General features: G+C 39.9%; 4 protein-coding genes across 4 annotated transcripts; 2 read left to right on the top strand and 2 right to left on the bottom strand.

The window, feature by feature from the left end:
* Nucleotides 1–24: 24 nt before the first annotated feature.
* On the bottom strand, nucleotides 25–7,621 carry LOC124323044. Its single transcript, XM_046784312.1, has 6 exons — nucleotides 7,082–7,621; nucleotides 5,648–7,020; nucleotides 4,592–5,561; nucleotides 1,961–4,532; nucleotides 850–1,892; nucleotides 25–779 (listed from the first exon to the last, which is right to left on the bottom strand). The coding sequence occupies exons 1-6, from the start codon at nucleotides 7,551–7,553 to the stop codon at nucleotides 25–27; spliced, it is 7,185 nt and encodes a 2,394-aa protein (XP_046640268.1). The 5' UTR covers nucleotides 7,554–7,621.
* Nucleotides 7,622–13,884: 6,263 nt separating this feature from the next.
* On the top strand, nucleotides 13,885–15,224 carry LOC124311795 (speckle-type POZ protein B-like). The gene is made up of 2 exons (XM_046776143.1): nucleotides 13,885–14,521; nucleotides 14,561–15,224. The coding sequence occupies exons 1-2, from the start codon at nucleotides 14,002–14,004 to the stop codon at nucleotides 15,028–15,030; spliced, it is 990 nt and encodes a 329-aa protein (XP_046632099.1). The 5' UTR covers nucleotides 13,885–14,001; the 3' UTR covers nucleotides 15,031–15,224.
* An 805-nt stretch (nucleotides 15,225–16,029) lies between these two features.
* LOC124311662 (speckle-type POZ protein-like) lies at nucleotides 16,030–17,672 on the bottom strand. The gene is made up of 2 exons (XM_046776098.1): nucleotides 17,395–17,672; nucleotides 16,030–17,322 (listed from the first exon to the last, which is right to left on the bottom strand). The coding sequence occupies exon 2, from the start codon at nucleotides 17,250–17,252 to the stop codon at nucleotides 16,194–16,196; it is 1,059 nt and encodes a 352-aa protein (XP_046632054.1). The 5' UTR covers nucleotides 17,253–17,322; nucleotides 17,395–17,672; the 3' UTR covers nucleotides 16,030–16,193.
* Nucleotides 17,673–24,003: 6,331 nt separating this feature from the next.
* Nucleotides 24,004–24,810, top strand: LOC124323028 (speckle-type POZ protein-like). Its single transcript, XM_046784311.1, has one exon. It carries the CDS (start codon nucleotides 24,004–24,006, stop codon nucleotides 24,808–24,810), a length of 807 nt encoding a protein of 268 aa, XP_046640267.1.
* The last annotated feature ends 1,031 nt before the right edge of the window (nucleotides 24,811–25,841 follow it).

Here is a 25,841-nt window from a genome sequence, read left to right as displayed (position 1 = left end):
AGTTTTTCTGACCAACTCTCGAGCTTATTCGTGACCACCAAAATTGCGAATAGCCGACTGAATCAAAAGATGTCGAGAAATACGAACATCGCCCACATCTCCCAGACGACTGACAGTCTCGAAAACCGAGCAGACGAAATTCTTGACGCAGAAGAAAAAATCTCTCATGGAGAAAAAATGTCCGCCACCGATGTCTTCTCTTCTATCCAGTTCTTGATAGGTGCTGACAACACTCTCTAGGCTTTCGATCAGCGTCTGACGGATGCGCATCCTATCCGAGTCTTTGGCGTATTTGGCGATTAAAGAATCAGCCAACTGATTGGCCGATTCCAGTAGATCCTTTTTATTAGCTGGCGTGCGTAAAATCAGGATACCACGATTCACCTGGGCAGCGTCAACCACCCAATTACTGAGGGCAACTACCGAAAAGGGGGATTGTTGCTTTTCGCCGGATGTCAAAACTGATTGGCGTTCTAGTTCGGCGTGCAACACTTTGATTGGTTTTTCTGGTGATATGTCAGCCAGGCCGAGTTCATCCAGCACCACCATGGCCAGCATAGTCTTCGGGTCAACACCGAGTCGCTGGGCCGATTCAAAAAGGGCTTTGAATCCGGAAGATGTTGACATCGGAGAGCACTGGAAATAAAGTTCAGTGATGGCCGGCAAATCTCCTAAACTGTGCCGGAGTGTGTGATTGCCAGGAGATAGAACCAGCTTGAGGATTTCCACTGACAAAGATTTCGATGATCCGGGGCGTCCAACAATAATCAAGAAAATTCCTGAATTGTTAACACGAAAAGGAGAAAATTAACATTTGATGACTAATTTCAAATTGTAGATAATAATTACCATTTAGTACGCAAACGTACAAGGCGAAAAGATTCTCACAAAGGGCGTCGTTCAATGCAATGGCGCCGGAGCCAATGGAAGCTCCGTGCGCCTGTTCGTACAGCATTTCGGCGATAATTCTGGACACTTCCGTCATATTCTTGGTTGCGGATTGATTTTTTCCAAAGACATTCTCCAAAAAAATCTTGCGTTGGTGAAACCGAAATGCGTAGACCAGATAGATGGTCAAATCTGCGGCTTTTCTCGCATCATTTTTGGACATTTTTTGAGCTGCCGGCGCTTGACAAAACCAGCGGAAGAGTTGGACAGCTCGAGCAGCATCACGAAGGGACACGGCTGAATCAGGATCGACACTCAACGCTCTAGCTACTCGGTGACTTTTTTTAATGAGATCGGAGAACCATTTGACGCAATCCACATGGAATTTCGATTTCGGCAGTCCGTGTTGACAAATTTCATCAATGTAGGTGTTCTCGGCTTCGTTGCAGAGGTGACCGAAATCGTAAATGTGATCATAAAAGGCTAGCGGTAACTCGTTGACGCGGTACACCAAACTCCGCACGTCAGTTCCAGTGTTGCTCCCATCGTCGTTTTGGGTTGGCTGGGCAAAGCGAAAAGCCAGTCCAACAGCGGCTTCTTTGTCAACTTCGTGCAAGTGTCGGTAAGGATTGGCGGCGCCCATTAGATGCACATTTTCGGGCAGAATAGTTCCACGGTAGTGGCGATCGAGCATCAACTCTTTGAAGAAAGCGATGACAGGAGGATCGGCCGTGTTCATTTCGTCGAAAAATAGAAAGATTTGAGCTCCGGGTTTCATGGCGTTTCTCATTGCCGACTCGATAATCTCCGTCACGTCTTGAATTGTAGTTCCGCTGTTCACGTTACACACTTCGAATGTGTGCCCCAGTAACGTCTGAATCAGGAATCGGAAAAGAGCACTTTTGCCAACGCCAGCTTCTCCAAAGGCAACAACGGGCAGGCCACAGCGAATCCGATAAAGAGCGAACATCATTTTCGTGATATTATCCCCCGTCAGCACGTACCTAACGAACAAAAGTTGTAATTTAATAAAAGAAATATTGGACAATGTTTAAATAATGTTTCAACTTACCCTTGTTCCTGCTTAGTAAGTTGGCTTAAACGTAGACTAGCTGGAGTGTTTTTAGGGTGGCTGTCCAGTTGAGTGACTTTCACAGCACTGGAGGCGGTTCCGTCCAGGAGCAAGAGCGATCTCATTGCGTTCAGAATAACTTCGGCGCCGTGTGTGGTTTCAATCAAATTTCTAAATCCATGGAGCTCCTGAAACCGCAGACACTGCAGCTCCAGAATGGGCAGCAAGCTGGCGTGAAACATACTTTTCAAGGCGACCGCGTCACGTCCGACAATGTTCATACCGGTGAACAATCCATCCTCGTCGACTCCGAGCAAGATCATAGCTCGTTGACGGTTGATCCAATCCATCTCTGCCATTTTCCTTCCCTGATCGACTATTGACCAGCACCGGGCAATGCTGTCATTGGCCACTTTTTGAAGCATGTTGAAAACATTCAGCTTGAAGAGTTGAGCCAAATCTTCACGCTCAAACAGGTGAACAGCCGAGCTATTGAACCACACACATTTCATCATGGCCGAGATATGGCGATAAAGAAAGGAGGCCATGGCATTCAGGGCGCTGAAAGTGGGAGCATTTCGATTTTCTGAATGCTGGAAGGCGGCCGCTAACAGATCAAAAGTTACTTCTGCCGGTAGAGGATCTACAGTGATGGTTTCGGGCAGTGAAGAGAGATCATCCCACACGCGTAATCCTTCTAGTCCAGCTTCTTTGAGTTGGAGGAACTTTCCAGCCGCTACAAGGGCATTGGAGCGGTTGACTGTAATTTGCTGGCCAAGGATCCGTGGCATCACGGGTAAATCGTACGTGAAAAAGGATTTGCTGCATTCACAAACGTGGTGTTCTCCAAGGTAAGAAATGACGGGAAATTCGTCCGGTCCATAAGGCGAGGCGAATTCCAGAGCGATGGTGGTCTGTGGAGAGATCGTCCAATATCCTAGCTTGGCCTTTTTGGGATCGTAAAGGGCTCCATGGATGAGTAATGAGAGCAAAATGTCGTTGAACTCGAGCGACACGGAGTGGGCGACATCCAGATGAAGAAAAACAGCGCGTTTCCTCGACTGACTGGAAAGGTTTTCTATTTTCTTCAAGCTGGCCAGCAATTCTTCGACGGATCCGGTTCTTACACAAATGCGATAATAATCGGGGAGTGACATCAGGTCCGAAGCTTTTCGCATCGCTTGTTGACTTTTGCCACAACCTGGAAATTTTGACGTGAAGAAATGAAGATTCACTGCGTTGGGCAAAAGGATTGAAAAGCACTGCCGCAAATGGTCGGCTGTAAAGTTGATTTCAATCAGACGGTCGGAAACGAGACCGAGTCGAGCGCCGAGTGCTTTCGTTGACTGGACACGGTGATGATGCTGAGCCAGTAGCAGGAGCTTACATTGGTTTTCCGGTAAAACTCGATCCACACCTTCACGGACAGCATTTGCAGCAGCGGCAGAAAGTCTCTCCATGTGCACAATCACGAAGAAGTCTTGGGCAACGTTAGCCACAGACCAAAGTTTCATGAATCGTTCCACCTCAATTTTTCCCGTGTTTGTCGTCACGAAAAGAATTCGGCTGGGTTCAATGGGCTGACGAGTCAGTGAGATGTAGGCGGCCAATGCAGTTCCAACCAAAAGTTCTCGCGAAACGTTTAAAATAACGACTGCTTTGTCAATGAAGTGTAGCTGTAGGGTCCGACCATAGGAAACGAGAAATGGCGGGAGGACGAACTCTGGGCTTCTTTCACGAAACACGACTTCAATTAGTTGATGCATATCTCGAAGAATTTGAAACAGTTTGGCGGTTGAGAGCCAATCTTCGTCGTCGTCGATGCGAGGGGACCGTTGAACCAGTTGAACGACTAACGTCTCCATTTTCAATGATGGTGATGGCAGTAAAATCCTTAAAATCGACAGGACATCTTCTACTTTGTTTCGGCCAATCAAGTCGGCCAGCTGAAGCAGATAATCGCGAGAGAAGAGCGCTAAAAGGGGCAATCCTTCGACTTCTTTCCAATGATGAGTCCAACTTTCGAGCTGCTCACGCATGAGTTGAATTTCGTTTTCCAAATCGTCCAATTCAATGACAATTCGATCGCTGAAAGTGTATCTGATGCACCCAGAGACGAAAAGATGACCGAAAACTTCTGCCAGTTTCTCGATTAGCCCAACGTTTCTTCGAATTCGGCTAGCAAGGAATTGGCTATCGACATCGTCATCCATGAGGGTCATGTCCAGCAGCTGGAAAGCTTGCTTGAGTTCTTCCATTGAAAGCGATCCTGTCTGTTCCAAGCGAATTTCAATCGAGTAGGATTCGTTTTGGGGATTGATAGCAACTTGTCGGAGCTTGATTAGTTTCTCTTTCGCATCTTCTGATGGTGAAATTATACTGGCGCGAATAGCAGCTTGAATTTCGGGAAGAATTTCCGTAAGCCAATTGCAATCAATCGGCTGAACGCGGCCAGAAAGGCGCTGGGCAAAACGTTCTTCTGAGTTACGAACTTCTAGCAACAATTCCTGGTACGTATTGAATTCGTTGTGCAGAAAAGGAGCGATCCGAGTTCTGAGAGTCTGCAGCTGACCTGAAGTAAAACTATCACGTTAAATAACAATTAAAATGAGATTTTTTAAACCAAATTACCGTAGGCCTCCAACAGAGTTCCTTGTAAAATTTTCCCCATAGCTTCCATGTCTTTTTCGTCCTTTTCTCTCAGCCATTCTATAAGCGGAGAACGATTTTCCTTTTTGGTTGTTAGGGAACCAACAAACTGCATTGCATTCCGTGTTTCGGGTCGTTCCAAGTCGATGTTCAGTTCTTCATTCACTAGTCGGAGAATTCCCGTTTCTGCGATCTGGACCAAAGTCGTACTATCCCAATTTCTTAACAAGTTTTTGCACACGAAATCGTACAGACTGTCGATGGGGCCTTTTTCTTTGATCGAGAAGAATCGAAGAGCCGTCACAAATGGGCCGATGAGGTGTCGTAAATCTTGAAGATTTCGGAAATCCTTGTATGCTTTTGCAACGCCTTTAACTGGTTGAGGCGTCAGATGACTTTGCGAAAGAACATTGGGATCCGGTTGTAATTTGCTGATTTCATCCATTTGCTTGAATGAAACGGTTCCGCGGGCAACGGTGCTGGCCAATTCCTTCCATTTGGCGGCGCATTCACGTACGAAGACTTTCAAATCTTCTTTGCACAATGGATAAATAACCTGAGACTTGACGTTTGGAAGCCATACTTTTTCAGTAAACAAAGCACAATCCTTGAGTCCAAACAGCCATTGTGCAGAAATGGTTGATAGAGGTACCGGCAATGATAAGGCTTCTTCCAGAGTTAAATTACTCATCTCTGAATCAATGTCGTTCAGGTAAGCCTCCCATTCTTTGGAATCAAAGAGTTGAGTGGTTTTTAGATGGCTGACATTTGCATCGTCATCTTCATGGCTGTCTTCGGGATTTTGGGTGATCACATCAGAACGGGAATATCTGCTGTAGAGAAAGGCGTACAGGCAATGTCGTTGTCTCAATTCTTCGACTTCTTGGCGAAATTTAACTTGTTTACATTCTGTCAGACCAAGATTCTTCAAACAATCTTGTACTTGTGGATCCTAGCATTGAAAAGTAATCATAAAAATATTAGTTTTAGAAAAAAAAAAAAAATTTATAAAAAGAACAGACAACAAGATGAACTTACATTGAGACTTGCCAATTCAATCAGTGGAACTTTCCGGCTTTGGATTTTCTTAAGAATTTCGTCTAGCTGGTCAAAGTGATTCTCTAGCTGCACAACTACGCTCCGTGTGCTTCCGTTGCGGTAAGGTTTCAAAGTTTTGTCGACCGTAGTTCCATGTTTCTTCACAACAGAGTGCAGATTCTGGAAGAATTTTAGAGGCAAACTGCTCATAACTTCTCTGAGATCTACTATCTTTGGGCGCTTGAGAAAAGGAATGCTACCCTCAATTTCAGTCAATCCTAGCAAGACTAGTTTTAATGAAGCAACGTCCTGAAACGATCCTGATTTCACAAGGTCAACAGTCATCTTCGAAACCATGGCGTCGATCCCTTGTTTAGATTGAGGAAAATTGACGAAATTAATATCTTCTTGTTGGGCAAAGTAGCGATAGTCTTCCCAGCTAAAACTTGAGAGCGTTTTCAATTTCGTTTCGACAATAGGCACGACGAACGGTAGTAAATAATCGGGTGTAGAATTAGCTAGTCTTGAAACATCCATAGGCTTTTGGTTGAAAATTTTTCGCATTGTCTCATTGAAGAGTAAGGCCACATCATTGGACTGCGGATGATTCGAATCAGTTGGTTCGTCGACGGTGATACTAGAAGGCATGGTTGGCACTGTTTCAACATTTGCACTGAGGTTCGCACTGCGTGGGACTGTAGCGATGAAGATGCGCTGGAAAATGTTTTCCAGAAGTTTTGAATTGAGAATTTTAAAAAAATCCTCAACAGTCGTTTTGTGGAGCAAGAGATTTGTTAGCAGAAGTGTATCTAAAAATTGCTGATATTTCACACTTTGTTCATATTCGAACACGGGACGTAGATCAGCATATAAATCGTCAATGTCTTTCCATCGGATTAAATATTCGACGATTCTAGTTGTGCTTTCTTGATTTTTTAGCAACACCTGTGGAATATCTTGAAGTGTCTTCAGGATTGCCACGGTTACCTCTTGATTTTTGGTATTTCTAAGCACTTCAAAATGGCGATTAATACGAAATAAAATCCACCAGAAATTGCGTCCAGCATTGATGGCGATGTGTTCGAGTATGGCAATAAGATCTTGACGTTTTCGCTTCAGATTTCTAAAGTTGTGCAAATAAATCGAGAATTCTTTGCTTCTGGCTTCCAAAACTTTCTTCATTTTCTCTGGAAATACGTCCATCCTGCAGGCCCCTGCTGTGAGTAAGAACATATGATTCAAATTGACTTGAAGTTCTGGATTCTGAAGACGCAGGGTTAGAAAGGCACGAAAACCGTCGGATGAATCAGAGCCTACTTCCTTTCGTATCTTTTGAATGCCATCACTCAAAAATTCAAAGGCACTATCCCAGTCTAAATGGAGAGAAAACGAAACATAGAAAATATAGAATAGAATAGAATGTGGGAAAAGTACCTGGCAAAACATTTGAGACAGTGTGGTTGAATAAAATACCGCAGAAATCAGATGCTATTCTTCTTTTCGTCTCCGACTTGTGGAGAAACGTTGTTGGACAAAGTGTTGTTGGACTTAACCAGTGCCACATCCCGACAATGGACTCGCGTTTCCGCTTGAATACGAAAAAATTCCACGAGTCAGGTAACAATTCTTCTTCGCGATTGTCACATGGTCCCCGACCTTCATACTCTTTATTTTGGTCATTGATGTTGACGTGAACAAATTTGAATTTTGATCCGGGCAATGCAGGAATCGGAACAGTTCCCTTAAAGATGAATATGTCTGTACTGATTTGTAAAATTATCTCGAATTCTCCTTGAGGCTTCTCCCATTCTCCTAAATGCTTATCTTGTCCAATTATCTTCAAGGCGTGATTTTTTACTAGTGGTGCTGCTATAAATACTGTGGCCGTCAATGGTGATTCTTGCATCTTGGTTAACAGATCAGCATCTGACTGCAGTTGCAAATCAGTTTTGGTGTTTTTTTCTATCTCTGAAGTTATTGTGGACACATCTACACTATTTTCCCCGGTTTCCTGAAGTGGTTTCACATCATCTGTCACGGCTATTGGGGGTTCTGGAACATCAGCTGACTCAACTTCTTCCTTCATGGTTTCAACTTTGGTCGTGTTTTGTTGGCAGGCTTGGTTATTGAAATTCATCCTTCATCATATTTCAACTCATTTCTAGCACCAACCACTCCTAAAAATAAATAGGTCAATATATTATTAAAAGAAGGAACATAACAAAGTAAGGTTTATGAGTGGAGTTATGAACTAATTGTTAAATTCCCAAAATTTAAGATAAAATGAACAATATAAGCAGTCATGGGAAATCGTGAAGATATTTCAATTTTGGTCACACTTGTGCTTGTCACTGTCAGTAAAAAAGATCTAATGGATATGGAAGCAAGGTTTTAAATCAAGCACTAGCTATAATTCAGTTGCATTGCAACATTTGACATTACAAGTGAGATAAGGTTACCTTGTTGAAGAATTTCTACTAATGATTAATATGCAACTATTTCAATTAACAGTTTGTACAGCTGTAAGATGAGTTCAAGATTTAACGATTTATATGAATATTGCCTTACCTTTCACATTACTGCCTTGCCGTTAAAAATCAAATCCAAGACTTATCAATCTGAAAATTTCAAACTGCTGCAATACAAAATAAATCTAGTTCATTACTGAATAACTGATAATGCTGAGTACAGCGATAGTAACAAACAAAGTTGAAAGAAGCTTACAACCTTTTAATAATGGCAGAATAAACTCGTATCTGTTTCGTGAGGGAATACGAAAATCAAAAGACAGTTAGATCAAATCTGTTTTCAATCTTTCAATTTTTAAGATTACCATTAAAATCATTAAAATGTCCAACTTTATTTTGCTTTAAACGTGCGAAACTTGCAAATGGGATTCTTTAATGCATCGATAACATGTTCGATTTCATCAGTTCGACGACATTTTGTTTTTTAACTAGTTTAGACGTTTAGTCGCCGTGCCTGATGGCCGAGATCTAGCGGTCAAAATGTCTAACTGTGTAAATCTTGCCGCTAGATGCGCCACCTCCTAGCTTTGTTATACAGAAGAGGATGAGTAGAAAAAAACTCTCCATCATGACATAGTAGAAGAGGGGATGGAAATTTCAAATCCAAAATATCCATTTCTTTCAAATCCCTCCCATCGTTCATGCCTGTACAGTATTCTGTCGGCTACTGCTGTAATAGACCGGCTTGAGAGATGGCGAAGGCCTGAATGGACAACATTTTTGTTTATCATCTATGTTAAACAAAATAAAGACGGAGAATGAAATAGGAAAGGAAGAAAGTGCTATAGCGCTAGCGGAGCAACTATCAACAAATTAACCAATTTAACATTTCGGTTATTTTTAGAATGACTACCTAATACAAAAAATAAATAAACCCCGAATAACCCAGAAGAGAAATTACTCAAGTTTCGAGGCAAAATTGACGCAATTGATTCAGCCATAAAAAATAACGAAGAAAAAGAAGAATGAACATTGAAAATGATGCGATCCTGTGCTGATTGGTGCTGAGTTTGTTTTTTTAAATTCAGCCACAGCCCGTTAGTGGCGTCACCTACCCTTTCGATATTTCGTATACGCGGAATTCGAATTCTCATTTTCCTAATAATTTAATTAGCTGAAATTTCATGTTTGACTTTAAAGTTGTTGAAATAAATGTGAAAATATATCAACTTTGATCATGTTAAGATTGCAAGTAATTGGAATCAAAATTCAATTGATAAACTTGAGAGAATACAATACGATTCGGCCAAAAACCATTTTGAACTTTAGGCCGAATGATCTTTTGACGATATACGATTCGGCCTGTTGAAAAAAATGAATGATTCGGCCTGTTGAAAAATTGAATGATTCGGGCAATTATTAAAAAAAAAATTTATGAGACGATTCGGCCAAAAAATTATTCGCCAAGTTTTTTGGTCGAATCGTATTAAGGTTATCAGACGATTCACGGCTGTTCAGGGCTATTCAGATAATAGGGCTGTCAGCCATTTTACCTTTTAGGTTTATTTGAGCAACTAATTTTTTACACTTAATTTTCTTAATGGAGCAGTCTAACATCCTGTGTTGCCATCAAATTTGTGTCCAAAATTGCCAATCAGCGTACAGCAGCTTTAAAACGCTGTACGCTGATTGGGCCATTTTGGACACAAATTTGATGGAAACGTGGATATGTGACTGCTCCATTGTACAACGTCGACCCACAGCACCAACAAATTCTAACTTGCAAATGAAGCACTGGGACATTATAAAGTATGGATAGACGTTAAGAGTGTTCCGAGTGTTCATCAAAGGCAATTAGTAAAATTCAAACTAGATTGTTGACTATTATAGACCAAATTATTGGCGGCAATCCTCCGGCCTTCTCCCTCCTTCAATATAATGGTTGCCAAATTAAAATTTTGTTTGGCCGAATCGCACAAAATCAATAATTTCGCATTCGGCCACCAGTCAATTCAAGAATAGAAAGAAGTCTGATCAATTGGCCGAACAGTATATTTTTTAATTAATTACTCGCCATTTTTGGCCGAATAAAAAACATAAAAACAAGGCATTGGCCGAATTGTATATTTCAATGTATTTTTCCACTCATACGATTCGGCCTTGGCCGAATAAAAAACTCAGAAAAGCGGCCACAATTCTTTGTTTTTTATTCGGCCAGGCCGAATCGTATTTTTTTGGCCGAATCGTACGGTTACCACTTGAGAAAATGAGGGGAAATTCGTGTTGCGAACAGAGAATGCCTAGCCAGCTACATAAAAGAGAAGGCCATCTTAGGTGAAATTATTTCAGTTTACCAAAACTAAAATTATACGACAATGGAAAGTCTATGTTTTCTCTTTGAATGTTTGTCGTTGTCTGAGACAAGGTCTGAGAAGCGGAAACGTACCTTTGAGTACGAGAATGAAGGAATTCAACACCGCAGACCCAAGCGACTTCGGTTCGCCAAATCATCCGAGTTAAATATTGTTGGACTGCAGAGCCGTGAAGAAACTATTCGTAAGAAAAATTCTGGTGACCGTCCCCCAAAAGTGGACGCCGGTATCAGTCCCCTCCTGAGAGGTAACGCAATGGAAGTTGAGGAAGACGTCGCGGCGAATGTGCGTATTAACTTGCCACGAAACAAATCGAAGAATCGCCAGCGTCTCAATAATATTCATCATCTGACTCCCGCGTCCGTCACCATCAGCAAAATAACCGACTTAAGAATAACTGGTCGACTGGCCACCCCGGCAAAGTACAACAGCAGACCCGCCAACCCGATCGCGGAATTAACCGTTTGAAGAATTTGGTTTCGTCCAATCACGGCCGCATCGTTAACTTGACGGGGTCTAAACCTAACGTGACTGCTGTTAAAATATCGAACGTGACGCCAAAACCGATGATGGCTAATAAACGGAATGTGACTGCTGAAGAAGCTGAGGATCCCAGGTCTCATCTGCTGGACTCTAAGAAAAGAAGAACTGTTCAAACAAGCCGCAGCACATCCACGATTAGACATGCAGACGTCATCCCTTCTGTAAGTCGCTCTCAGGACCTGACGACAACATCAAGACGATCTAATACAATATTCTCCGAGCAAACACCGTCAGCCCATCGGCGGATAATCGCACCAAATCGACGCCTCATGAACTTGTCGACCCTTTAGTCCTTTAGTCTTCGGTAAAATGTAATCAACACCTTTACGGCGATAACCTTATCGTCTTGCTGCTTTACGGAGAAGAGTATTTGGACGTTTCACTGGATATTGGGATAAGTTATTGGACAAGATTTTTGATTGGTATGGTGCTGGATGGCTGATTAGAAACAGCATGGATTTGAAGAAGGACTGGCTGGACTAGTTTCAGTTTGCAAAATTTGCTTCATTTTTTCTTTCGTTTTCTTTCAATGTGTCATGAGTCATGACTTATGTGCAGCATATAATAAAATTCATTAAATAAAAATACCAACTTTGTTGCCTAATTGATTAATTTTGTGTGCAAACATCAGCAGCGTGTTTGAGATGATGGAGCATTTCATAAAACGGTATTAACAACGGAGTCTATAACAATTTACCGACCAGCAATTTCATAGATGAGTGTAGGCCTACCGGTATTGGAGGATTTCGAATTCTGTGTACACCCTCATCATCAGTCTGGTGGTTTTTTATTTTCAAAATAAGGGCCATTCATCTGCTATTATCTAAATCGCAAAAAAGGTTTGGTCTCGACGTATGGTTTATTCGATTCTAGGAAAAATCAAATTTAAACCTCTGGGGAACCCATTTTTCATGCTGATTGCCTTGGTCGACGTTTTAGCTGAAAATTTCTTGTTTAGACACAGCAGCAGCAGCAGCGACTGATTGACATGACGAATGATTTGGTTCCCAGTAGTAATATAAGTTGATTTGGCTTTGCTGGCGCATCGATCCGGTTCTGGCATAGCTATAAACAATTCGGTCTAGGCTAATAGCTTATTCCTTCTTTCCCTTATGGCTACTTGCATTCATCATGTCTTCTAAAAAAAATATGATTAAAAAAATGACCAGTCATGATGACATTGAGAATAAATTCATATCTGTATTTGCTTTCGATTATTCTTTTTTTTTATTAGACCTTCCTTATCCTCATCTTTATCAAAATACTAAAATAGCGAAGATAAAACACATATTGAACATCGGATCAAGGATTTGGGATTTGAATCTTAAACACCGGTACGTGGCAATTCAAGCCTACATCACTGAGCTACTATGCAATGACAACGATCAAGAAACATTGTTATATACTCTCAGCCAATACTGTTTTAGGATATGATCTACTTCCGGAAATAGTAAGGACGGGATATGCGGCCATGATATAATGGATATAGGATCTAGCGTTGTATGAAAATATCCCGTGTTCGATTCCCACTTCCGCCACATTGCCCTCCATTGTTGTACCTCATATCGCCCTGTATAAAATAACTATGCATGTACTAACCCTAACTACATAACACTAACTACTTAACCCTAACTTTCAAAAACTAATACTAACTTCTAATAACTAATAATAACTGAACTAACACTCTAACACTAACTAAACTAACAATTGATATGCGCGGCATGTCATAAAAAAGTGAGATAAATTCGTTGGGGCAAGTCAGATCGATTATCATTGTAAGACGTGGGACAATCTTGTACGCCGCAGTACTCGAATGTTGGCTACTGCTGTAATAGACCGGTATGAGAGATGACGAACCCTAAACGACAAAACCCTTTTTTTCTTTTTATTTTTGAATGACATTAATGAAACCTGTAACTAACTCGGCATAGGAGATGCGCTAATAGGTTTATTAATGATGATAACGACGCTTAAGGCTGGCGTTGTCCCATTACATAAATTTATCGAGTTTTCATTGTATAATTTCTCCTCTGGCTTTCATCTAATAGAAAATAAGGAAAAATCGCTACAAAAGCACTGCGAGAGCCAGAGAATAAAACTCCGGTCGTGTAGAAGAATGTATAGAGGAAAAGAGGAACAGGATACATAATATCTCGAACACAAAAAAGCAACAAGTTATTGGTCTAATATAGCCCCGTCCAACGGCTTACCGATTTCTTATTAGCAGAGTAAAGTAACTATTAGAACGAAATCTGGCTGTATAGCAGCTCAACTTGATAGCTCAATGTCCTGAAAATACGTAAGTTTAGCCTACAGCCAGCGAGTGCCTTCAAAAATGTCGATAAAATAATAAATGTGGAAATAATAATGAATTGAAATAATAAAATGACCGGAAAAAATCGATTTAATAGAGATTAAGATAAAAACAAGAATCATACGTACTGTGAGAATAGATCCACTTCAATTCGACGATGTCCATTGTTCGGATGAATTAATCCGATGCGCTGTCCAATCGGCCGATGGGGTACAGTAGATCAAAGATTTTAAAACTAAATGTTCCTTTTTATCGAATAAAATTTATTAAAGTGGCTGAGACTAAATTTTTGTCACCCATTTATTTTTATTTTTTTACTACTTTTCCGATTTCCCTAATCTATATAAATGACGTCGCAGACGCTAAAAGTAATATTCCTCAAGGCCAGACATTGAAAGCCCACCCCTCCGTACGTCTGTCTCACATAGCCTACAGCAGCTAGCAACGTAATTCTTTCGTTCTTTTTTGACGATTTCCACCCCTTTTTTTTTAATTCTTATTCGCTTCGCTTTTGACCTTGGTTCTTCAGTTGCCCTTGTTCTTTAGTCAGGAGAGGGTGTTGTTTGTCGTACGTCCAATTCCATTACTACTTAATTTTGCCACACTTAATTTAATTCCTATCTCGTTTATCTCTCCATCATTACGTTATACGAAAGAATGTCCACAATATTTCGACCGAAAGCGGAGAACTGGTGCATTTCGAAATGTGACGTCGAGAAAGTTCATTTTGAGTGGAACATTCAACAGTGGTTGCTCGTAACTTCCGAAGGTCAAGATGACTTGTCCGTGCAATTTCAAGAGAAGAAAAGACCCTCTGTGATTTGGTGTGTGACACTCCACAATAGAAAAGGTCACGTCACTCTTGGTGTGTCCCAGCCGTCCCGTCATTACACAGACCAATCCTACCGAGTGGAGATGACAATTCTGAATGAAAAAGCAAAAGGAGGAAAGGCTTGGTCTCAGACAGTTATCGTGCCGAAGAAATTTGATGGGATTTATGAATTTATGAAGATTGACAAACTTCTGATGGAATACCAGTACATGTTATCGGACGGCAGTGTAACCGTTAGTTGCGAGATTCAGTATATAACTAAGGAAGAATCGGTATCGGATAAGGGCATTACTCATTGCGCTCAGCCAGCATCAATTAATTGCACCAATCAATTGGTTACCCAGCAGGAACGATTATTTGAAGACATGCAATTCAGCGACATTATTCTTAACGTCCATGGGCGCCAATTTGAAGCTCACAAATGTATTTTGGTATCCAGTAGTAAAGTATTTGAGGCCATGTTCAACCACCCTACCAAGGAAAATATCACAAATCAAGTTGTGATTGAAGACATTCAACCTGAAGTATTTCACGAACTCCTTCGTTTCATTTACACCGGCCGCTTGACTTCAACTACGATGGAAACAATGGCTGCCAGACTGTTTGCGGCTGCCGACAAATATTTGCTGGATCAACTAAAATCGGAATGCGAGTCTCATTTGCTTCGTCAAATGTCGGCCGAGAATTGCATGGAATTGCTTCTGCTCAGCAGCGACCAGATCCACCCAGCGGATAATTTGAAGAAAAATGCAGTGGACTTCTTCCGGCGTTATCCACGTGAAGTGATGGCGATTGATGGATGGAAAAGGGCGAGACAAGAACATCCCAATCATTCTATTTGGAATTTGTTGTAGCGAGATTATATGGACACTGCCATTTTGGTTTTTATATAATCGTATACAAAGAAAATCATTTTTTTTTCGGCTTGTTCCAGTCCTGATTTAATGGTATTGATGCCTTAAGACAGAAATTCTTTTTTGAATACCCTCGGTCAGGTGTGACACTTATTTGTAGAGTATATTCTGAAATAAAAATAATTCCATTCTCATCGCGTTAATAGTTCAATTATTATTCCGCTATTATTTCACAAAAATCTTCTTCGTTTCATGACTTTAATGACAAAGAAAGCGATGTTAAACGGATTTTAAGGTCAATTGAAAACAGTGCGAAATCATTTGTTGCGTTTTACTTTGTTGATCATTTTCTCGAGTTAAGTTATTTGCTCCAAGTAAAAACGTCCTCCAGCTATTCAATCTGTGGTAATAATAACCTAATAACAGTCAAATTCTTCCCGTTTCACACCAGCAGACGACGATTTGGCGACGATATGGAAGGAAAAGGCTTCGTTTATCTGCCCAGCACACCTGATACCGACACATCCCGCCTTGTTGTTGGCAAACAATGAAAGAATGGACACACTAAAGTTTCAGCCAATAAAGCTGATAATTGGGAGGTTTAAAAAGGTGTTATTTGAAAAATAGTGCTGGTCCGGAATCGAATCCGCACAAGAGCTAGTGCCTGTATAAGACAGATGGACACAGAGAAAACAAATCAACAGGAGGGAATTGTTAGGAAAGGCCCAACAACAGCAACAAAATCAGTAGTATTCCTGAACGTGCTCCAGCAGTATCTTAAAGTCTAATCCAGCTTCCGGAATTTCGTTCATATATCTTGTCGTTTCCACCTGATGGAATAAAAAGCTTTTGGCCACAGCTCACAATCTAAAAAAAAAGTCTGTGAATTGAAAAAGCTGACTCTGTTTTCTACAGCATATGTAAGGCTAACGTATTTTGATTGTGTTTACATCTACTGTAACATGTAAAAATGTGTTAGTTGGAATCAAATGTGAGATAACAACGCAATCGATTCTGTATTTGCAATTCTGAATCAACAAATTTTCTCCATTCTAAGATTCTACACACAGTAGAGCAGATTCTCAAAAGATTCAAAGGTTATTTTCAATTTAAAAAAATTACAGAAGGTAATCATAGCATAGTTAAGTAAATTCTGAATACTTTCATTTCCATGAATTTTGGACATAACAGAGAGCAAGGGAGTGAGCCTTGGACAAATCTTGAATGTAAATTTCTTGCATGTCGCACAACAAACGCGGGTTCTCTTCTTTCATCTTTTTCCATCCGTCTGTCGCCATGACTTCGACTGGGTGACGCCGGAAGAATTTGATGGCTTCCTCCCGGAACTGATCCGCTGGATATTGTTGGTCGATCAACAGCAACTCGAAACAATTGTCAACTGACATGTGGCAATGCAAATGGTTTTCGCACTCGGCTTTCAGTTGATCCAGTAGATATTTGTCAGCAGCGACCAACAGTCCAGAGGCCAATTTGTTCATCTTGTCCAAAGGCACACGTCCGGTGTAAATAAAACGAAGAAGTTCGTAGAACACGTCTGGCTCAGTATCTTCAATGACGACGAGACTCGACAGATTTTCTTTAGTCGGATGCTGGAACATGGCGGCAAAGACTCGACTTCTTGTCGCCAAAATACATTTGTGAGCTTGAAATTCGCGACCACGGACGTTGAAAGTGAAGTCGCTGAACAGCATGCCGTCGAATAGTTCTTCTAGTTGATCAATCAATTGACAACTGCAATTAAATGGTAGGGGGTGGGCAGTTTCAGCCTCGTCCATTACAGTAGATCCTGCATTGAAGTAAGATAGAATCTCACAGTAAAAAGTGAGGCTCCCATTCGCTTGTTGGCAGTTAGAGTTCAGGATTTCTTCTTTGGTTAATTTGAATGGAACCTCATACACATCTGGCTTTGATGACATTACTTGCTGGTGAATCTTCTCTCCTTTTTGGTTTGCAATTGATAGCTTCACTAAAACTGGGTTGACAATATTTATGCATTCTCCCTCTGTATTAATGTGGACCACATAAATTCCTAACGTGGTAACCTTGTCAATCAGTTGCAGTTTCCATAGATAATTTGGAGTTTCTTTCGCTGAAAATGGAGGTGACCACAGATATGACTCTGATTTTGGTGACCTCAGAGTAGTTAAAAATGGCACTTGAATGTTAAACACATTATTCACTTGAGCAACTTTCAATTCCATATTTAAAAATTAACTGGTATTTAGGAGATATTGGTAGGATAGGCCCAAGCAACAAAAATGTGAGTCCGACCTGAATTGACAACCAATAACTGTGATTATTAATTCCAAAAAGACATGAATATTTACTTGATGCACAACTTACTGTTTTATTTGAGCACCTCGTTGTGCTGTCTGTGATTTGAAGATTCGTTTGCAATATCGGAGAAAATACGAGGCAATAAATGTCTTTGATCGTCTGTGTGCTACTGATGTGCTTAATCACTTCGACTTTGCATACAAAACTCTATATGACAATTTGAAACAGCGGTTTGAAAATAACATCAATTTTTATGGTTAAATTTGATACGAAAGCAAATGACAAAAAGAACAAGTTTGCTTTGTCAACGATTCTTTATCCCTAGAGGGTATCATCAGCAGAGTCGTTCGCAGATGGCAACAACGACTCACAGAATTTAACCATTATTCATCTCATAATAATCATTGGAAAAATTTACTTAAAAAATATATATTTATTTTTTAATGTTAAAATTTATTTTCTGTAATTTTGGGGTTTTATTATTATATTTGTTATAGAAAATTGTTTTCGTTCGCTGCAGCCCGCAGGGTTTTTATTTCAAGATTCTCTCCCCAGGGGGCTGACTTTTTTTCAAAGAGACAAAGAATCAAAAGGCCTCACGTAAAAAGTTGCAATTCAGCATAAAACGTTTCGGGCTTTTGTCATCGTCGTTCGTCGAACATTTCTCGTGAATTTATCATTGTAAGTTCGCTTTCGGTTTTCGTATCGAAATATCTGATTATCGTGCTCAATAAATAACACTTGCTTTCTTCGTTACGTTTTGTTTGTTCCTCAGAAAAATGGACCCAAACTTTGCTAAGAAAAGAAAACGAGACCCAAGGCCAACACCATACCGACCGCTAGAGGATTCTTGGTGCATTTCCAAATGTACTATCAAAAAGTCCGTTTTGAGTGGAATATTCAACACTTTGTCTTTCAAAATACGGATTGTGATTTTGAATCGATTCAATTTTCACTCAAAGATTCCCCTGATTATTTGTGGAATCTGAAATTAGTCGCTGGACTAGTGGTGGCAACCTAGTTTTTTTTTGTTACTAGGTATTACTAGGTAAAATACCTAGTTTTTTTAGAATACTAGGTAATACTAGGTTATTTTACCTAGTTTTCGCTAAAACTAGGTACGGTAATTGAAAAAAAAACTAGGTACTAGGTAATAGAAAAAGTAGTAAAATAACTAGGTAAAATTTTTAACTAGGTAATTACCTAGTAATTTTGGTACCTAGTTTTAAAATTCTAACTAGGTACAACTTTTTAACTAGGTTCTTAAAAAAATTTTAATTTCCCAAAATATGAAATGTAAAATGCAGTACTCATACGAAATAAAAAATGACCATAGACTTCGATTTTGAATCTCTTTGTATTCACTATTTCAATTACTGAAAAGAAGAAAACAGACTAAGGGTTTATGTCAAATTTCTTATTGAATCTGCAAAGCGTTTGCGATTCTAGTAAAACTGATGACACGTTTGTTTTTTTGCCTTTGCAAGAAAGGCCACTGCAAGAAAAAAGTCGCTCTGCGGATGCAGACGTTGCTGGCATGGCCAGATATTGCAATGCTATTCCAGACAGATGGGAAAACCTCCCCGACTTTTCTTTCCAGAAAGACAATGGGTCAATTTCAGCATCGAACTCTCCCTTGTCCAATATATTCAAGTATTCCTTAATCTCCCTTTTCAATTCTTCGAGACTTGTATTGCAACGCACGGCTGGACATGGAGTGTTAATAAGTCTTCTTCGTTTAAAGAGCTGCGTATGATCTGAATCAGAAATAGACAAAAAACATCAGGAAATTGAAGATTGTGTAAATCAACTGTAAAAATAAAACATTACCTTTGGTTGATACCGTTGATTGAGGTTGATTATTAGGATTAGCAGCTTGAGCTTCTTCCTCCTCTGAATTGGAAACAGTCATCGAACAAAGGCCTTCGATTACTTCTTCTTTTAGAAAATCGTACATTCTTCGTTTTCCTTCCTCAAATAATTCGCCATTCAACTCTAAGCTTTTACTCGGATGTAGCATAGAACACATCAAGTACGTTTGATCAAATTGAGGATGATTTACATCCATAACATTTTCAAATCTCTTTTTCATTTCAACAAGACTAAGATCACATAAACGTTTCAACATCGGTTCCTTTTCTTTAGTTGTTGTGAAGTGTTCCTCTAGTGACAAAATTGAGGGGATGACACTGGCGGCTGTTGGATAATTGTCGCCCTCGAGGTAGGTGGTGGCCATGGCTAATGGCTTCAAGAACAGCACAATTTTTTTTACTTCCGCCCAATCAAAATCTATTCCCCAAACGCGATCTCTGCAAACTGTAATAATTGCTGATTTCAGGAGAAGCACACGTTGCAGGACAAAAAAAAAGCTGTTCCAGCGTGTTTTGGCAATTTTAAGAAGTTTTTTCCCAGTTAGCCTTTTTAGTTCCTGATTTGCGACTCCAGACGAATTGATTTTCTTCAGCAGTTTCAACACTTTTTTTCTTAGCTTGCTTAAAAAAGATTTTCGGTCGTCCAGAACTTTTTGAAATATCAAGTTCAATGCATGGGCAATGCATGTTAGTCGTTTGGCGAATGCTTGGCGGAAATTTTCTTCATCATGTAAGAAGGCAGCAGCTTCCTCATTAACAGCATCTCCAGATTCTTCATCGTCTGATTCATTTTCAGATTCAATTTGGTCATCATCACTATCTTCGTCCTCTATTTCGATGTCCAATTCTATTTCAATGTAATCATCATCGTCATGCTCATCGGAATGGGGACGGTCGCAATCTTCAAGTGATTGGTCGAGTGACGGGATTTTTTTCACGCACTGAACCACTCGGTATGGTTGTAAGGCACTTACGATGGTGTCCACCAGTTTCGGCACTTTTTTTCGGCACTTCGATTTCGTCGTTTTCGGCACCCCATGCAAACCACACTTCCTCGATTATGAAAAAATATTGTCCATTTCGGCACCAAATTTGACCGTTTCGGCACCAACTTCAACCGTTTCGGCACCCCATGCAAACCATACGTCCTCGAACATGAAAAACTATTGATTTTTTCGGAACATCGAAAATAATAGAGGGAAGAGAATAGGGGAGAACAAAGGGGTCCGGCGGTTTTCCCTCTTCTATTCTTCCCCTGGGGCAGGATTCGCTCCACGCGACGTGAGAAGAAAAATCAACATTTAATAAAAAATTGGAAAAAATCAGCGTATCATTAGAAAAATTTTAAACTTTGTCCAAATGTAGTCAACTATGTCGTCTACCGTTGGTAAAAGTTTCAAGTAAAAATTGATTAATTTCAATTTTTTATGATTTTTTAACTAGTATACACTTTAGCTTGAAACATATGGCGAGCGCGCCGATGTTTCCAAACTTAATGTCTAGCGCTTTGGGGATAAAGTTCAATTTACTAAAATCTGAAAAAAAATCATGGTGAAAGAAAATTCTTTCCTCACCAAGAAGAATTTTTAAAATTTGCTTTGCGATAACTCAAACGTGAGTTATCGCGAAAAAAGGGAGACACATTGGCCCGTAAGCCGCCGTGTTAGAAGCGCGGAAACACTCGCCGTGTTTCCAAACCTTGTGAGGGTACTGTACCACTTTATTAAAAAATAGATTGGATGACGCACGAAATCCTCCAACATTACTTTTTCGTTTTTTATTATCCAATTTACTAACATCCCGAGTCATCGCTAGTCTAACGAGTGGTGGGGTAAAGCATCAGCACTCCAATTTGGGGTCCAGAGTTCGAATCCAGAAAAGTTTTAAATTTTTAGCGTGCCGTACCCGTGGTACTAGACTATACGCAGAATAGAAAAAGGAAAAGAGTTTCAAAATGTGATGTTAAAATTTTGACAAAATGTTATTAAAATCCAATAAATAAATCTAATAATAAATACAATAAATACAATAGTGCCGAAACGGAAAAACATAGTGCCGAAACGGAAAAACATAGTGCCGAAACGGAAAAATATAGTGCCGAAACGGAAAAACACACACGCCTGGCAACCCTCCCAAAAACATGACGCCTGGAACTTAATCTGGCGGTTGTGCCGAAAAAGTCAAACACAGTGCCGAAAACAACAAAAACAGTGCCGAAAACGACGAAATCGAAGTGCCGAAAGAAAGTGCCGAAACAGGTGGCAACCCTTACGATATTAGCTCCTTTATCGGTTACAAACCGTATCACTTTCTTCATATCCAAATCGTGTTCCGCACAAATTTCTTCGAACAGATTCCGAATCCGAATTCCTGTATGAGGATGGGGAAAATCGCGACATGCCAATGCGGCTACTTCGATAGCGGACGACTTTGGATTAAAGTAAACAGCAACAACCCCGAGATAAAACTTATCCAGACCTGGTTGGCTCCATATGTCCATAGTCACAAAGTAGTTCTTTACTAGTTTTAAAGTTGACACCACATTTGTCTTTACTTTCTTGGAATATTCAACGACCCACTTCTTCAGTGTGTTCCGGCTGGGAAGGCTGTCAGCTATTCGGCTGTTCAAGTTGAATAGCATTGTCTGGAACTGAATACTTTCCACCATGTTTAACGGGAATGACGTGCAGCCAGCTAGTCGTGTAAGATCAATTTTGAAGGTCTTGTAAATTTGAGACTTTGCAGGGTATGGATTCTTTATGTGGCGCTGTTGAGACTTGCCAGCAGTTGTCTGATTAGGTTTGAAAAAGTCACCAATTGCTGATCCTGATCCGGAATTTTGATTTTGTTTCTTCTTATTCTCAGCCATATTCTTTTCTTCAGCTACGAACTCCTTCATTTCTTCTGTATGATATTTTTGAAGATGTAGTTTCATATTGGTCGTGTTCCTCCCCTTGTTAGAATACGTGCAATCTGTTCCATCAGACTTCTTAAGAAGGCAAAATACTGTGACAATTTTTCCCTCGCTTTTCCAGCTAAAATAATTCCAAATCGGACTCCGTTTCTGAGGCCCTCTGCTTTTTGATTGGGATGATGATCTTCCGGAAACTTCTAGCTCGCCATCGTTAGTATTATCGGCTTCTTCAATTCCATCATCAACTAAACTTGAGGACCTTGATCTGTTACTTGTAGTCCTGCCAGAAATAGGAGTAGAGGTTCGAACACCTCCATCACTCTCAACTTCCTCATTCGAAGGAGAAGGGGGAGGCAAATTTTCTGCCATTGTGACATAGACAGCAAATTTTCGTGAAGCTGAGTAAAAGGCAAGTCAAACAGCAAGATCTGTTAACTGTGAGTGGCCTAGCCCTAATGACAAGACAAGAGAAAATAAGTCCAAAATTTCTTCGAAGAAACTTTAATGACAGTACTCACAGATGATATAGGCAGCAGATGCAGGATTTCACCTGCACAGTATAGTATACCAGACAGAAAGATCTCTGTGTGAACTGTGATTGGACAAGCAAGAGAGTTAGTCTAAAATTTGTTCGAAGAAAAAAGAGATAAATCTACTTACATAATGACAGAAGAAGATTGGATATTTCAACTGAGAAAACTCTATTGTGCAGAAGCACTCAAGTCTTATGCCAAACTGAACAGCAAGATCTGTTAACTGTGACAGTGTGACTGGCCTAGCTCTAATGACAAGACAAGAGAAAATAAGTCCAACATTTCTTCGAAGAAACTTTAATGACAGTACTCACAGATGATATAGGCAGCAGATGCAGGATTTCACCTGCACAGTATAGTATACCAGACAGAAAGATCTCTGTGTGAACTGTGATTGGACAAGCAAGAGAGTTAGTCTAAAATTTGTTCGAAGAAAAAAGAGATAAATCTACTTACATAATGACAGAAGAAGATTGGATATTTCAACTGAGAAAACTCTATTGTGCAGAAGCACTCAAGTCTTATGCCAAACTGAACAGCAAGATCTGTTAACTGTGACAGTGTGACTGGCCTAGCTCTAATGACAAGACAAGAGAAAATAAGTCCAAAATTTCTTCGAAGAAACTTTAATGACAGTACTCACAGATGATATAGGCAGCAGATGCAGGATTTCACCTGCACAGTATAGTATACCAGACAGAAAGATCTCTGTGTGAACTGTGATTGGACAAGCAAGAGAGTTAGTCTAAAATTTGTTCGAAGAAAAGAGATAAATCTACTTACATAATGACAGAAGAAGATTGGATATTTCAACTGAGAAAACTCTATTGTGCAGAAGCACTCGAGTCTTAAGCCAAACCCAACAGCAAGATATATGAACAACAATTTTCAACTTCACTCTTTCAGATTCACACAAAAATGGCGAAAAATCTTAAAACATGAGATGAGAGTGTGAGAGATGAGAGTCAAGACTCATAAGACGTAGTGAGGGACTGTGCCAGTGTGCCTGTAGGCGCGAAAAACCATGAGGTTGGGAGCGAAAAATATCAAGTGGGTGATAAAAATGAATAAAAAACATCGTTGCCATTATTTTGACAACGCTGCATAAAAATCGAAATTACCTAGGTAATTATCTAGGTAATAATTTTTAAAAACTAGGTATTACTATTACTAGGTATACCTAGTAATAGATTTTTTCCCGAAAACTAGGTAAAAGTAGAGAAAAAAAAACTAGGTAATACTAGGTAACTAGGTAAAACTAGGTAATACTACCTAGTATTGCCACCACTACGCTGGACCAACTGAACGACCATCAGATTTTTCAGTCGCTTTCTCATCATGCACTTACCCCAACAAAATGTATCGATTTACGACAGCCATTTTCAATCAAAGAAGTGAAAAGGTATCAGCACAGGAAGTCATCTTGCAGAAAAATTCCCAGCCATCTCTCATCATTTTTACGGTTGACAAACAATTAGCTTTGGATTCCTTGCTGCCAGACGGCAGTCTTACCATTCATTGTGAAGTTGAATATGCAGTTGGCAAAGAAAACGTGTCAGATACAAACGAAGATTGTCGAGGCCACCAGATCGAATGCAGCGATCAATTCTCAGCTAATATCGGAAATTTATTTAACAACGAAACGTTTAGTGACATCACTTTCAAAGTCTTCGACCAGGAATTTAAAGCGCACAAGAACATTTTGGCCGCAAGAAGCAAAGTGTTCTCTGCAATGTTCGAACATCCGACGAAAAAACAGTCGTCAAATAAGGTGGAAATTGTGGAAATTCTCTATGAACCTGACGTGTTCGAGGAAGTTTTACGCTTCATCTACACCGGTTTGGTGCCCTTGGACAAGATGGAAAGCATGGCCGATTTACTCCTCGAAGCTGCCGACAAGTATTCACTGGAAAAACTGAAAATCGCGTGCGAAAATCACGAGATTCATAACATGGATGCTGACGCTTGTTTTCGTCATCTTACTTACACCAACCACATCAATCCAGAGGAAAGATTGAAGAAAAGTGCCATCCTTTACTTTCGTCGTTTCCCAGGTAAAGTCATGGCGACCGACGGATGGAAAAATTATAAAGAGTGGACCGATGATCCGGTTTGGACCCTTATCCGAGATATCATGGAGACGATACATCTTCCACAAGTTTAATCCCCTCAAATCTGTTTTTCCTATTGATCATTTCATCTAAAGCAATGACCTGGATCTATAAATTGATTGAAATAATTTTCCCTTTATCTTCAACTGTTTGGAAAATTGTTGGAAAATACAAAGACATTTGAGTATAATCCCCTTGTATTTCCGATTTTCTTTTCCATCACGCCGACTTATCGATTATTTATTATATACTTTTGTTTTCAGTTTAATTCGTCAGAAGAGAAGGTCAATCACTTTGAGATGTTAGACATCGGTAAGGACGTTTATTACGATTGTTTTCCTTTTAATTAAACCGAGCGAGTGGCTCTGGCAAAGAGTTGGAAAATAATGTCTCATACTGTTTTGTTTTTTTACCGACCAGATCCATCAAGTGAAAAATTTGAAGCAATGCGACATTTTTTGCGAATGCGAAACTAACACTTTTAATAATTTAGCCACAGTGCGTTAGTGACCGCACCTACCAATGCTGTGCTATTTCGTATGCGCAGACATATAATTATTATTTTCGTTATCGATTCTAATTTCGTTTACAAAATTCCACTAACCCTTCAGGTAATGCGAATAAACATGTTCAAAGTTCTAAAAATAATAATAGAATAATTTTCTTTATGAAAATGATAAAATTTTTACGAAAAAAAGGAAAACAACCTTATTACAAAGAAATCATTTCCGAATTTAGCGTTAACTGGACTCAAACGTAGGACAGCATGCAAGCCAATTAAAGGTTTTGACACTAGGCTACGCTAGGCTATATAAGTATATATTACTATATTAAAAGTCTTAATTAAAACATTCAAGTAAAATGCCATCAGACAATTGCTGTTGAGGTATATAATCGACTTCCGGAAATAGTTATGAGGTTTAATCCGTCCTCCGGGTTAAATGCCTTTCAGTTCGTCGTCCATGTCTGTATACCTGGTCTGTACTACTGGCTCCCACGGCTTCCCATGTCAGCTGTCTGTCTGTGTAAAATAACCATGCGTACTCACTTAACTCAACTCACTATACTATATAATTAACACAAA

The sequence above is a fragment of the Daphnia pulicaria genome, chromosome 1 (genome assembly GCF_021234035.1).
Source record: "Daphnia pulicaria isolate SC F1-1A chromosome 1, SC_F0-13Bv2, whole genome shotgun sequence".
NCBI lineage: Eukaryota > Metazoa > Arthropoda > Branchiopoda > Diplostraca > Daphniidae > Daphnia > Daphnia pulicaria.
Note: the sequence above shows the minus strand (reverse complement) of the source record. Positions and strands in the feature narration are given on the sequence as shown.